This window comes from Poecilia reticulata, chromosome 5 (genome assembly GCF_904066995.2).
Source record: "Poecilia reticulata chromosome 5, P_reticulata-male-v2, whole genome shotgun sequence".
Taxonomy (NCBI): Eukaryota; Metazoa; Chordata; class Actinopteri; order Cyprinodontiformes; family Poeciliidae; genus Poecilia; species Poecilia reticulata.
The window spans coordinates 13869315-13884015 of record NC_088834.1 but is presented as its reverse complement, the minus strand read 5'-3'; the positions used below and the strand labels follow the sequence as shown (position 1 = coordinate 13884015).

General features: G+C 39.6%; 1 protein-coding gene across 1 annotated transcript; it reads left to right on the top strand.

The window, feature by feature from the left end:
• The first annotated feature begins 337 nt into the window (after positions 1–337).
• On the top strand, positions 338–14363 carry LOC103464537 (macrophage-stimulating protein receptor-like). Its single transcript, XM_008408708.3, has 21 exons — positions 338–529; positions 1137–2420; positions 5286–5462; positions 5554–5673; positions 5753–5923; positions 6052–6215; positions 6667–6796; positions 6882–7021; positions 7126–7305; positions 7432–7528; positions 7653–7883; positions 8003–8149; positions 8241–8403; positions 8968–9054; positions 9772–9981; positions 10059–10139; positions 10848–11029; positions 11150–11259; positions 11531–11696; positions 11777–11913; positions 12353–14363. The coding sequence occupies exons 2-21, from the start codon at positions 1221–1223 to the stop codon at positions 12582–12584; spliced, it is 4125 nt and encodes a 1374-aa protein (XP_008406930.2). The 5' UTR covers positions 338–529; positions 1137–1220; the 3' UTR covers positions 12585–14363.
• Positions 14364–14701: the final 338 nt, after the last annotated feature.

Sequence of the window (14701 nt, the reverse complement as noted above, 5' to 3'; positions counted from 1 at the left end):
TATGTGCGCTTGCGTGTTTCTTTTTCCGATGTGTTGCGATATTCCAATAACCAGGCCAGGCTGAACCCCATTGACGCAAATTGTAGACCGTGGATGGATGAACGGATGGAGGCTTTTATTGTGGATTCCATGTTGTAGCATATTATAAACACTCATGTTGTCTCTGGAGCTGTTTCATAATAACAACATAATACATAAAATAGTAAATAAAAAAACAACTAATTACCCCTAAACTCAAATACAGTTTGTCGTCAGTAAGGAGCATATGAGCGCTTTTATTTTGAAGGCTGAGATCCTGTGTGAGTTCTCATGCTGCGGCTTGTTGAGTTTCAACAAGCAGTTCACTCCCAGACAATCTGAACTCTCTGTGAGTGATACTGTGACGCTGGCAGGTGAATACAGTCCCAGATTTGAGCTTCGGTCGTATTGAACATTTCTCTCAGCCCGACGGGAATACAGTTTAGAGTCAGTAGGACACTGTAGGACACTGACTCTAGTTTCAACGCTGCTTCTTTACTTTCCGACTCAGGTAAGATTGTTCTTTTCGTACTTTTCTGGAGATTTGAATAAACTTTTAAGTTGACTGTTCATTTAAACTGGTTAAATCAGTCCTAGGTTTTTTGGTGAGATTGTTAATGTATCATAATCAAAACAAAAGTTCACATTTGAAAATGTCTTATGATCAAAGTCATATCAATAGACTCAATATGATTGTCATGTAAAGAAAAAAAAGCTGTTGAAAAATACAATCCGCAGCCAGTAGAGGACGTATTGTCAAGTTATTAGCCAGTATTTTTTTATGTAACGAAGCAGGCCGGAAAGTTGCATGTTGCAACAAGTACCCTTCCACTTTTGATTTAATCTTTTCCCAAGTCCGCTTTTTTTTTGTTTGCCACTGTCTCAACCCACACTTCTTAGCACAACTTCTTAGCACTATTAGTTTCAGTTTCCTCTCTTAATAATTAAATATTTGCTTATATTTGGCCTGACAATTCTCCCACTTTTAGTTGAAATGACGAAGGTTTACTCAGTCCACCCCCGTTTGAGTTTGTGTATCTTTGTTGAATGTTGAAATAAAATGTTATGGCACTCTTGTCTGTTAAATCTCAACATTCCTGCTGTGTTTTCTCCCACAGCGCCTCCGCTGCCTCTCCAGTATGTTCTTTTTTTGGAAAGAATCTTGCAGGTAGTGCTCAGTCAAAGTGGACTGTGACGTGGAGATGGTCACTGCGACTGCCTTGCTGCCAATCTGCATATGGATACAAGCACAAATTGCTTCAGGACAGCAAACCTGTCCTCCTCTTCACCGTGGGCTGGTGAATTTCAGTGTAGAGTACTCTCTGCCCTCCTTCCAAACAAACACTGTCATACAGAACATTGTGGTAAACAAGGATTCAGAAGAAACAGAAGTGTATCTTGGATGCCGGAATGCTATAGTTGCAGTTAATGATTCCATGGGAGAAAAATGGGAGCTGAAGACGGGACCCATAGGCAGCCCTGACTGTGAAACCTGTCCAGTGTGTGACATGGAAACGGATCCGGAGGACCCAGTGGACACAGACAACACGGTTCTTGTTTTGGATCCTGCTGCATATTTGTATCCATACTTATACATTTGTGGAAGCACGCAGTACGGTATCTGTTACCGCATCGATTTTAATCAACCAAAACTTAGACCTACCTGCTTTTACAAAAGAAAGCAGAACTCTCTTACGGACTGTCCTGACTGTATAGCCAGTCCTCTTGGCACTAAAGTCACCATCGTCGAGGACAGAGACGCTGCTTTATTGTTTGTAGCAGCTTCCGTCAATGACAAAGTGGTGGAGAAATATCCTCGGAGGTCGATTTCAGTGCTAAGGCCACTTTCAACTGAAGATGGGTTCCTTAAAATCATGGATGGGCTGACAGTGCTGCCCAGTTTACGTAACTCTTACAAGATTGACTATATTTACAGTTTTTCCACCAAGGAGTTTGTGTACTTTCTGTCCCTGCAGAGGGAAGATCCCTTCAGGAACAACTCAGCCTTTCAGACCCATTTGGGACGGTTGCCTATTTCAACTCCAGAGGTATGGATGTACAGAGAGGTGGTGCTGGAGTGCCGGTATGAACCAAAGCGCAGGAAAAGAAGTGGCTACAGAGACATTGTGTATAACGGGCTGCAGGCTGCCCATTTTGGGCATGCAGGGAAGGACTTGGCCGAAGAGCTGAGGGTTGACAAAAAGGATAACATCTTGTACGGGGTGTTCGCAGTGGTCAACGTGCAAGGGGAACGTCAGGCGACCTCGGCCCTGTGCGCCTTTCCTTTGAAAAAAATCGACGATGCGATCGATATGGGTGTGGAGGCATGTTGTACCTCAGGACCGGAGCAACTGTCCAGAGGCCTCTGCCACTTCCAGCCGTGTGAGAGCTGCCTGCATGAAGTGAGTAACTTTTTTATGTCTCCGTGTCAACAAAGTGATGTACAGTTCGCTCTGTGCGTAGACAGGAAGTGATATGTTCAAGATAAACATTGCGCAATAGAAGCCACCTGTAAACACAGCAGTGAGGCTTCCAGTTTTGCACCACAGGAACTTGACGAAAGGAATCCAAACATCAGGAATAATAAACATCCCTCTGGGGCGCTAAAACTGCAGGTTGCAAACCTCTGGATTACGGATTCCAGCGTAGCTCCGACTGTATTGTTTAGGGCTGTTTTCCTGTTGGAAGTTGAGATTCTGCTCCAGACTCAACTTTTTTGTAACATCTAACGGGTTTTCTTCCAGGCTGTCCTGCGTTTTGTTTCATTCATCTGCTACCTTGTCATGAATGAAAAAAAAAACATCCTCACAGCATGATATTTCTCCGTCTGTCTTTAGGATGATGTGTGGCATTGATGAAATGCAAAAAGAATGTGTGTGTGTGAAAAATTTTGGAAGGCACTGCTTATCTGTCTGTTGGCTTATGTGAGAAAAGTGAGGAAGAGCAGACACCAGTGAGAGAACAGGGAGTGGTGGTTGAGTCAGTATCCTAACCTGCACATTGACACATCACTGCTCTGATATGGCTCCACCGCAAGTTTGACTCTGCCTCAGACGAGAGCATAAAAAATGTATCATATTAAATGGTTAGTATTTACACAAAGTTGAGTATTTCCAATTTGTTTGTCATTTCTGGAAAGGAATAATACATCCTAATTTAAATTACACCAGAGGTGAACCAAGTTTTTCACATTAGTGAAAAATAAACTTTAGAACAACATTGATATACAAGCCAGTGGGTTACATCTTATCTTCTTCCAACTTTTCTGTTCTTATTTTCAAGCACATTAGGAAAAAAGGAAATTGCCAAATTCAAACACCTCCAATCAGTCTAGTTTAGCCCTGTGTGGCACAGGCTCCAGTAATTGAGTTACATGTTGTGACAAAAAAAGGAGTGCCTTCTCCTTTTTATGAACTTCCATATGTGCCCTTTGAGCTTTTTCAGCTGGGTGAACACCCACAGGAATCGGTGTCAACAAGCGCAAGTTATTAATCCTTCTGATAAAAGCTGGAATTTGAAGAGAGGGGTCAGAGTTATCATCTCAGTTGAGTAATATAAAATAGGATTTAGGTTGGAGCATGTAAGGATTTTACAGCAGTAAGTCTCAGATTCACAGGATCGTAATCAGAGTAAACAGTCGTCCTCAGAATAGCAAGTTCAAAATGCATACAACTCATCTGTGAAGCAGGAATAAAACGCAAATATTTTAACCAATCAATCCGCATATGTATTAGATGTTGAATTTGGCAAATAAATATTGAGCTGTGAGATTAACACCATCCTGTGCTAGGTGGAGGATCAACAAAGGAAAAAAATACAAGCAATGCCAAACTATCATCAGTTTGAGAAACCGCAAACAAGTTACTCTGTGAAATAAGCAAGCTACAGCATGACGGGACAGGTCAGCCAGCTGCCTGGAAGTGGAATACTTACTATTAGTTTAACAGATCCTGCATTTTTTTGAACAAGGAGCTTGTTTTAACCACCATGACCTAACTTTCTGGCAGCCTGTGAAAACTTCTGACGCACTCATTTAAGTACCCTTGGAGGCACAGAGAGTAGTTTCACTTCCTAACAAACTACTCTTAGAAACAGTCACTAAGTCAACAAAGTTGGGAACATAATTTTTTACAATTTTTATGAGGCTCCTCCCTTTAGCTGACCCCAAAGCCCAAAGACTTAAACTTAGAGGGAATGTACAGGAGATATAGGTGGACGTCAGTGAATTAGAACATCCTCAAAAAGTTGTTTTTCTGTCCTCTATTAGTCTCAGTTCATTTGAATTCATTTGAATTGAGACTAATAGAGGACTAATATAGAAATATTACTTTTTGACCCCTTGGGGGACGACTATTTTAAATGTTGCTCTGCACTGACATTGACACGCTCTCACGAAGGGCAAACCACTAAAGGTTGTTGCTATGGAACCTGGCTGCTCAAAAAATAGTGCCGTATTCAAGAAATATTTGGAAAGCTTAGGGGAATAAAAAGTGTGTAAGTTAAGTAAGTTAAGGAGCTCAAGGCACATTGAAGAATGTGAGGTAAATCCCATTCAGAAATTTGGAGGCAATTTCTAAGCTACAGAGGTGTTTCAGGGGCCACCAGATAAGATATGTCCAGGAAATAGGATTAAACAGTCGCATTCCTTGTGTTAAGCTATTTTTAACCGTGGGCCAAAGAGAAAAGAAATAACTTGTGCTTTATGGTACAAAGTCATGTTTTCCTTTGAAAGTAAAATTTGCATTTCATTTGGAAATCAAGGTCCCAGAGTACGGGGGAAGAGTGGAGAGACACAGAATCCAACTTGCTAGAAGTTGAGTGATAAATGTCTATGCACAGGTGATTTAATGAGTCTGAAACTAGATTTGGTCCAGTGTAATTAAGTTCAAAGTCCGCACAGATGATTACCCAGACATTCTAAAGCACAATGTGCTTCACAGAAATTCCCGTTTCAATTTGCATCAGGACTTGGCACCAGAAGTAACAATACCTGCTTCTCTGACCATGGAATTGCTGTCAGGAAAACTTTCCATACTTAAATTCATAGAATTAATTAAGTATTTTTAAAAGGAATATGAGGGACACCAGCCTCAACAGAGATGAGCTGTATGCTGCTATTCAAGTAACTTGGGATTTCTTCACACAAAGTCAATCGCATTCTAATTTACTGGCAGCTAATTTCTAATTGAAGCAAATCCGAGCTGGCTTTGATTTCGAAAGCCTTTGAATTATTAATTTGAGCGACTGTGGGTCTTTTGCTTCTGCAGAAGTCTGAAGGAAACTACACATGCAAACATCAAGCCACACTGGTCTCGAAGCCACACTACAGACTGGATATCTTCAACAGCAGGATGAGAGACGTCCTGTTCACGTCTGTTCTGGTCAGCGTCATAGAAAACCATACCATCGGTCATTTTGGCACCTCAGATGGCAGGATACTGCAGGTAACAGGCTGTGGTTGTTCTAATTCTGTTTAATATGTACAACAATGTATTAAACAATATGTAGAATTCTTTCCTTTTTAATTGGTTGTAGGTGATTCTCACGCTGCACAGCCCAATAGTTTTTGCCAACTATTCCCTGGGTGAGGTCGCAATATCCAGGACAGCAGCTGTGTACTCAGAGGATTCACTTATCTTTACTGCAGGAAATAAGGTACATTTACTATATGCACACATTATCCCGAAGGGGTTTCTCCATTTTAATTTTTTATCTTCTTCTCTCCCTAAACAAGATGTTCAAGGTGCCCACTACAGGACCAGGGTGTGATCATTTTCTGACATGCCCCATGTGTTTGACGGCTCCGCGCTTCATGAACTGCGGCTGGTGTTCTGGGAAGTGCTCCAGGAAGTCTGAGTGTACCTCCGGCTGGAACAAAGACTCGTGCGCACCTATCTTAACTCAGGTAGTAGGCTGCAAACTGTAACTAATTAACTGATGCGATGTGCAGATTTCAAACAAAATCCACTAGAAAGTTGCTGTATCAGCTGCTGTTACGCCAATGCACAGATATGATCTCTTTTTATTTTGTAGTTTTTTCCTAAAACGGCGCCTGCTGGAGGGGAGACAGAGGTGACGCTGTGTGGCTCAGAGTTTCTGTCTCGGCAATCAGCCATCATCAGCGGGGGAACGCATGTCGTCAGAGTGGACTCTGGAGCCTTGTGTGCTGTCCTGCCCAACAAAAGCAACATTACAGTGTGAGAAGCACAGATACAAAACACTGGCAGTAGAATTAGTTTTTTTCAGCTTTTGTTTTGCTTCCACTGCTCTCTGTTTGCCACTGTTAGCTAATGCTTATGGTGAATGACATTGGTTTAAATTGAGAGTTTTTGAAACTTCCCTCATGAAAGTAAGGAACTCAGTAGAATATTTGGAAATGAAATTTTGTTTCGAGATACAAAATTCTGTTCTATTAAACACTTGACCATGTTACTCAGTCCTGAAGCAGCGGCACACAGCCCATTTCACACCTTTCATTATTGAATGACGAGTGTGATGTTTATATATTGATGTTTATATATGGAAACATATCTTGCGAGACAAGAAAGTGTGTGTGAGGAACTCTGAGATTACATGACATGCATATTTCTATCTCTTCTTCATTGAAATACTTTACCTTTAAAATATGATTACATGCTTATTACACAGGCTAGTGTGCAAAATTAATGAAAAAATACCACACCAAAACATGAATATCACCCTGGAAATCCATGAGGAAAAGGCAGAGGGTGACTACTCCATTGAAGGCACAGTCCAGATGTCCGGCTTCTCTGTTGTGGTAAGAATGGCTTTTTCGAAAGTTTCTAAAATATCCAGATAATTCATCTAACTGAAATTAAAAGAAATTCGTCTACCTCTATCAGGAGCCAAGCATAAGAGACATCAAGCCTAGCCATGGTCCCATGTTTGGAGGAACAACATTTACTGTCCTAGGCAAACATCTTTACTCTGGGAACCAAAGACACGTTCTGTTTGCAGACAGAAAATGCACATTGGTTCCAAGGTGAGCCACACAGGTTTCTAAATCTTATCGGAAATTTGCTGACTGTTGGAACACTGTTACATCACATATTTCCAGCTTTACCAAAATTTTTTTTGTTCTTTTAGTGATCCTGAGGAAACGGGGGATTTGTCTCCAATAATCTGCAATGCACCACCTGCGGAAAGCATTGGGGAAGTGCCGGTGAAAGTTGTAATTGACAACCTTGAAGTGACGACGGCTAAAAAGTTTTTCTATAAGGAAAATCCTGTCGTCACCTCCATCTATCCCCATTGCAGCTTTCGAAGGTGGGGCTCTCACTTAGCACCTTCACTGCTGTTTCAGTATTAAATTTAACTCAAGCTTTCATAAAATCTATGGTTTGAAATGATCCCTATTTTATTTGTGTTAATAACGCCTATCCTGCCACGCAGCGGCTCCAACCTGGTTATAAGAGGTCAGAATCTGGATTCAGGCCACAAGGTTGTGGTTCGGTATACACATGAAAATTCTGAGTTTTCTCTTCAGCAAGTAAGTCAACTCTTTGATCAGTTAAGAAAACCGAAATGTGAAAAATAAACCAGTACTTGTGGATTTGATTTTAAACATTGACAAGTTTTTTTTGTTTGTTTGTTTTGGGTTTTTTTTACTCGAGGACTGCAACAGCTCAAGAAATGCCACATACTTGGAGTGCGAGACCCCGGCCTTTTCAGCACAGACGGCAGAGGATGAATTTAATGTTGGAACCATTTCAGTTCTCATAGATGGACAAAATATTTTCAATACGACAAAGTTCACCTACCATGCAGATGCCAATGTCATCCAGCTGGAAAAAGAGGACAACGTTTTCCTTCTGAAACCAGGAGGACATGAAGTTTCGCTGCATGTATGAAGATTTAAACATCTTATCAGGAAAAAAACAAACATTTCTGCTTTTTTTGCTTAACTATGATGCTTCAAATAATACAAATGTTTAATATTTAATCATTTTTACCTACCTGACAGCACGACAAACTACAATCAGTGAACAAATGCATGAAAATAATAATGAGCATTGGCAATGAGCCCTGCAAACATGTAGTTTTGCTAAATGAGTTAACCTGCAGGATTCCTAATGGCCTGGATTTTCCCAGCAATGGATTACCACTTAAGGTAAGAAAACCAATGACATTTTTTGCTTTAAACCAAATTTAACGCAAAGTAAAAGGTAAAACCAAAACAACATTTTGCTTTGCTGCCGCAGGTGTCTGTAAATGGGAAAGACCTCTATGTTGGTAGAGTTGTCTATGACAAAACCAACAACAACACTGTGATTGCAGGCATTGTGCTGGGCATTATTACAGCACTCGTTGTAGGTGCTGGCCTTGCCTTGTTTGTGATGAGATACCTGAGGAAGAAAGACAGAGGTGAGGAGAAAGGGGGGGAAAAAGAAACTTAATGAATCAGCTTGAAAATATGCAATAACCCTGCCAGCATGCCTAGGTGAGCCCATGTGGGGGAAAGGAGGGCTGATATATGGGTCCCATATGGGTTTGTCTGCGGGTTCGACGATGGCCCCACATGGGTTTTCCCATGTAGGGCCACAGCCTACATGGGCCCTACATGGGCCCTAAATGGACAAACCCATGTGGGTCCACCACCATGTAGGGCCCACGTAGGCTGTGGCCCTACATGGGCAAACCCATGTGGGGCCATCGGAGAACTCGCGGACAAACCCACATGGGACCCATATATCAGCCCTCCTTTTTTCCACATAGGGCCCACCTAGGATTGGCAGGGAAGTGAGCATGGTGGAGATCTACAGAAAACTTTTGAATGTGATCCTAGTAATATTGACTAATCTGCCGTGATTTCTTGTGTGTTTGGAAACAAAACATGATTATTACTCCCGACTGTGTTAGTGGTCTAAACAAGTTCTCGTTTTTTAATTTCACTTTTCACTTACTGATGTTTCAAATGTTTTATTTCAGCCATCATAGACCGCAATTTGTCGATAGTGCCCCGAAATCGGATGAACAACCAGACTGACCCGTTTCCAACATCTGACTACAGATATAGTGAGACACAATACACATTGGACATGATTTATGAAGTACAAATACAACTATGAATTTGCTAATTCTTTTGATTTTTTTTACAATATGTCAAACATTTTTGGGAGCTTTTTGTTACTTGATGTCAACAGCAGATTTTATAAAAGTAACCCAAGAATCATGTGTAATGTTAAAACCTGAACTTGATTAAACATCTCATTATAAGTCGTTGTGAATAGTATGTTTGAAATTGGCTCATAATTGAGTCTAACCTGTGGTACACTCACATTTTCTTTCCTTTTTTTTATTAGACTCAAAGACAGTCTGTTAAATGATATGGTAGTTGTTGATGCATTTATACATTCAAAATGGAAGAAGCTCTTAGTTTTGATGCATTCCATAAAAAGTGAAAGTAAATTAAAGCGTTTGACCTTTTCATTATCTGATCAGAGTCAATCAATGGATAATCGTAAATCTGCAAACTCTGATCTGCTGACTGATGCTTGACTTGTTTATTACATTTAATAATACATGTTTGGTTGTGCCATAGTCCTTAATAGCCTGATAGGTGCAATTCTACTAATGATTCTAAAAGCAAAAATGCAAACGCTTCATATTTCACCATCTACACTATAAATTATTAAACAATTTAAATAATGCAAATTCAACCATGTTCACTGCTAAAATGTTAATTTAAATGTTTCTTTTCTCCTTATTTTTTTTTTTTACCTTTTGCATTAGGTCACCCGTTGAGCCAGACATCGGGCTCAGGAGGAATGGCCTTCCAGGGTTTAATGTATGCCTCCAGCTATGACCATCTGGCCATCCCTTTAATGTCCAGGGACAACGTCTCGGTGGTTAGTTCAAATCCTGAGCTGCTTGAGGAAGTTAAAGATGTGCTGATTCCTGCTGAGAGGCTCAGAATTGAGGAGGGGCAAATTATTGGAAAAGGTGAATCTCTTATCTTGTTCACACATTAACCCATTTCACTTTGTACTTTCCTTCATTCACTGTTTCTTTTCACACAGGTCACTTTGGGACCGTTTATCACGGATACCTATTGGATAGCAATGAACAAGAAATTCATTGTGCTGTGAAGTCATTAAACAGTAAGTGCATTTGTTTATAAAGGAAATTAACATCACTGGGGTTTTCATTATGCACCATTCTAAAAAGTTCTGGAGATTATCTTGTGGTGTTAATTGAAAGTATTATTGCACCATCGCTCTCTAAATGAAATGCTAGGTAGAACCTTTTATATATTAACAACAAATGTAGATAACATGTAGTAGGGTGCACTGATTGCAGTTCTGTGGCTGATCACCAATTATCGATCTTTAAAAAAACTGATCTGCCGATTCAGATTTTTTGGCCGATACCAATTTGTTTTGTCTTTAATGTCGCTAAAATGTCACTGTCGCCAACTCTGCAAGAAAGTTGCTAACTTGTTAACAGTCGGGTGACTATTATGAACTGCAAACACGCACCGGATGAACTGGTCTATTAGTCAAACCTGTCTCACGGGAGAGCAAAAGAGTTGAGGTGAGTAATTTTTAGACCTTTGCCAAGATAGAAAAAAATGGGGAAATAAGATCGCCTTCACATGTAAAGTATTGATCACCAATCTCCTAAAATGAAGGAAATCGGCTGACGATTAATAGGTACAAGTGTTTTCATAATGAAGTCTGTTTGAATTTCACAGTGTAGAACAAATTACTTTGCCTTTTATCCCCCTGAACATTTTCAGTGTTTTGTGAAAAAGACTTGTCTGTGCTGAAATAGATATTTGCTAATAAGAGTGCATCTGATAATAACAGGAATCACAGATCTGGGTGAAGTGGACCAGTTCCTCAGAGAAGGCATCATCATGAAGGCCTTTCACCACCCCAACATACTGTCTCTGCTGGGCATCATGCTGCCCAAGGAAGGACTTCCTCTGGTTGTTCTGCCATACATGAAACATGGAGATTTGCGTCACTTCATCCGATCTGAGCAAAGGGTGCGTTTACCGATGACACTGTATGGTGCAATGACCTTGATTGTGGACGTTTTTTTTTATAATATACCTACTGTCCAAACTAATATGTCTTTGATTTACGAATTATTTTTTCTTTCGCAGAACCCCACTGTGAAGGATCTTATTGGATTCGGGCTTCAGGTTGCCATGGGTATGAAGTATTTGACACAAAAAAAATTTGTTCACAGAGACCTGGCGGCAAGGAATTGCATGTGAGTGTGAAACAAACCCTGTTCATATCGCAGACCTTAATGTATTTTACCAGGATTCAATGCTTTTGACCAGCTTACAGTAAAGTGAAGTGAAAAGAAAATACATGTTTAAAAAAAAATCTGATAAGTGTAATGTTTAGATGTATTTAAAATATACTTTGCTAAATTGTATTTGAAACTGTTGATTGAGGGATGTGTGAACTTGCTTAAAAACACCTATTACATGAAAAATATCAGGGAGGTGATTGCTTCACTGATTCCTCTCTTCAAGGCTGGATGAAACCTTCACAGTAAAAGTTGCTGACTTTGGTATGGCGAGGGACGTGTACGACAAGGAGTACTACAGCATTCAGAATCACAAAAAAGCAAAGTTGCCAGTGAAGTGGATGGCAATTGAAAGCCTGCAGACACAGAAGTTCACAACAAAGTCAGATGTGGTGAGTGTGGCTGATATTCAGAAAGTTTGAGATAATCAATGGTAAATTTGCATCTGCAGTAAGTGTACGTGTGTTGCCAGTGGTCGTACGGCGTCTTAATGTGGGAGCTGATAACCAGAGGGGCCAGCCCATACCCAGATGTGGACCCATATGACATCACGCATTATTTGATGAAGGGACGAAGACTTCCACAACCACAGTACTGCCCAGATCCTCTGTAAGCTTCACTCTGTCTCCCTTTGCATTCATGCTCATTACCTATGTGTAATTTATTCTCGGTATGAATAAATGGGCTAATCCAATTGAGAATCTGTAGCATTATTGTTCAAAGGCAATTTTTAACCAATCTGGCTGAGCCTGAGCTATTTTTTTGAAGAATAAAAAGTTGACGTTTCTGGTTTGTGCAAAGCTGGTAACAAAAGAAGTGGAGCTCTGATTGAAATGAAGCCCCATACCAAACGAGACCGATTTTTTTTCCGCTACGATTTTCACAAATATTTATTACTGTGTGGTTTTATGTCACATAAAATCCCAAATTAGATGCGTTGTAGGAGGTGGTTGCTATCATTCAGAATTTGACAACCTCTGTTTCTGAACTCGTTTCCAGGTTCAACTTCTCTCGAAGTCATTTTCTTAAATTCTTAAATCATCCACAGTTACTCCATCATGTTGGCATGCTGGGACCCAGAACCCGAGTGCAGACCCAGCTTCCACAGCTTGGTTGCAGAAGTGGACGAAATCCTGTCCGGTCTGGAAGGAGAACACTACATCAACCTGAAGGTTACTTACATCAACTTGGACCAGCCAAGGCCATATCCGCCTCCAAGTGGTTCTGCAGATGAGGCCGAAGCCTCGGACTTGGACTCAGACGACCACTCAGCCAGTTAAGGTTGCAGCGATGCAAGACTGCCTGAAATCCCCTAAAAGGAAGAGAGACCCCAGATTGCAGTGAGGAGTTCTTCATACGGAAAGCAGTTATTTTACTAAGTTGTTGATGGTTTTCAAACCCAATCACTACTGATATTTGAAATAATAAGTTCTTACTGGAGATGATGAATAATTCAGGCAGTTTCTCATCATTTCTATGTAGCAGAATGGGGGAAATATTTTTTGCAGCACTGGTACAAATGAGACGAAATGAATGTAAGTATTTTAACCTCAGAGGAATGTTTTTCAGTGACCTCTGATTAATGCCCATAGGTCAGCAGTATTGGGTTGTTTTTTTTGTTGTTTTTTTACTTCAACTGTTCTTATTATACATGGATATATCATGAAATATGTTTCGTGACCTCAAAACATGAATTTAATTCATATATGCAGAACTACTACAATAAACCTGCAGGACCATGCAGAGCTTACTTTGCTTTTCAGAATCTCATCTCATTCTCGTATTTATTCACTAGAGGGCAACCGAGGCCTCCATGCAAAGAGAACTGTTCTGCAGCAAGGCTTTGGCAGTGCGGTAAAACACCTCCAATCAAAGTTGTTGCTCAAACAGCAGCACTGTATCTATCTGAACCTGAAACCTGAAACAGGTAGTGCGACACATTTTTTGTTAATTATTTGATTTGTGAATTTAAAAATGATTGGACACAATCTTTAGCAAAACAAGAGATATATATATAAATGAAATTGATTATTGTATTTTTTTTATAACTTTACAATATGGTTCTCTCAAGACAATAGACTACAAAAGATTTCTACAATCAACAGTGGCTTATTTGTAATCTTGTTGTGTGACTGTTTTTTGTTCATAACAATTTTATTTCTTTTTCCTTATGTTTTTTTTTTTGCTAAACTGCACTGATTTTTTTTTTAAATAAACACTTGACATCAAATTTTTTATTTTTTTATTTTTTGATGACTCTTCTTCAAAGTTACTAAATATGGTAATATAGCCTAATCATTTACAGAAATGATATGGTTTCAAACTCTCTTTTTGCTTTGGAAAATCACTGCAAAAAGCAAACGTATAACTGGTTCATCAAAGCTATAAGTGAAAATAATCCTGACTGCAAAGGCAGAAACCTGAGGCAGAAAAAGCTTTTATTCTCTGCCAGGTAGATGAGAGAAACACACACACTGTCAGAGGTCTGAAGTGTGTCAAACCAACCAGAGCAAAAAGTACCTGCCTGCAACTGATCTCTGCATCCAGCTTTTAAAATTTCCTCTATGAATATTTTATGGAAAACATTTCAATGACTAGCTTTTAGGTTTGGAACATGCTGCTGTAATAAAAACAACCTGCTTGTACTCAAGTAGGTTTTCCAAGTTGTGGAAGTTAGCTTATCTCCTAAAAAAAAGAATAACGCTCTAACAGAAAGCCACCATCATGGCTGTGTTTCTTCATTTATAATGGATTAATAATGGATTACCAGGAAGTATCTGTGCTTCAGTGCTGCCATTAATTTTATGTGTCAACTTTAAGAAATCATTTGATCCAAGAACAGAAAATGCTTTTCCTTCCACAATTAATTCCTGTTAACATTATACTGACATCGTATACCTCTGGACATCCAAAAGGTAAGGAGGATAAAACTCACCATCACGAGTCTATATGCTTTGATTGCCCATCACTGGAAATAAATTTTCTATTCTATTCTCTTTTCTGTTTTAGTTGAGTCTACTTTGCATAGAGAGTTTGTTGAATAAAGTCTTTTAATTGGACAGTTGAAGTGTTTTTATTAATAAATTGGAGAGAATTTGTTTGTGCTTATTCCATGTATGTGTATTTCCTGGCTGTTGGAAAATGCCAGAGCTGGGTTTATTCATTCATCCATTGTTCATTTAATGAATAAGTCTTAAAAGGCAAATATGTTTAAGCAATAACTGAGACTGAAACTATTTGGCTAATATTTTTCTGATAATAAGGGGATGCCCCGACTTGGTAGTTTGGATCTAACTTAGAAATGTAATTAATAATTGCCTTCAGCATTTAGTAATTTGTTGCCAAACCAGACCTATTGTTGAGCAACGATCATTACTATGTGCTGAATAACTAGACT

Bases quoted from the DNA above. Each gene is read 5' to 3' on its own strand.
- LOC103464537 (XM_008408708.3), top strand. From the start codon at position 1,221: ATGGTCACTGCGACTGCCTTGCTGCCAATCTGCATATGGATACAAGCA. The intron at 5,924-6,051 runs GTAGTAGGCTGC...TTTATTTTGTAG, and splicing joins GCGCACCTATCTTAACTCAG to TTTTTTCCTAAAACGGCGCC. The intron at 7,306-7,431 runs GTGGGGCTCTCA...CCTGCCACGCAG, and splicing joins CCCCATTGCAGCTTTCGAAG to CGGCTCCAACCTGGTTATAA.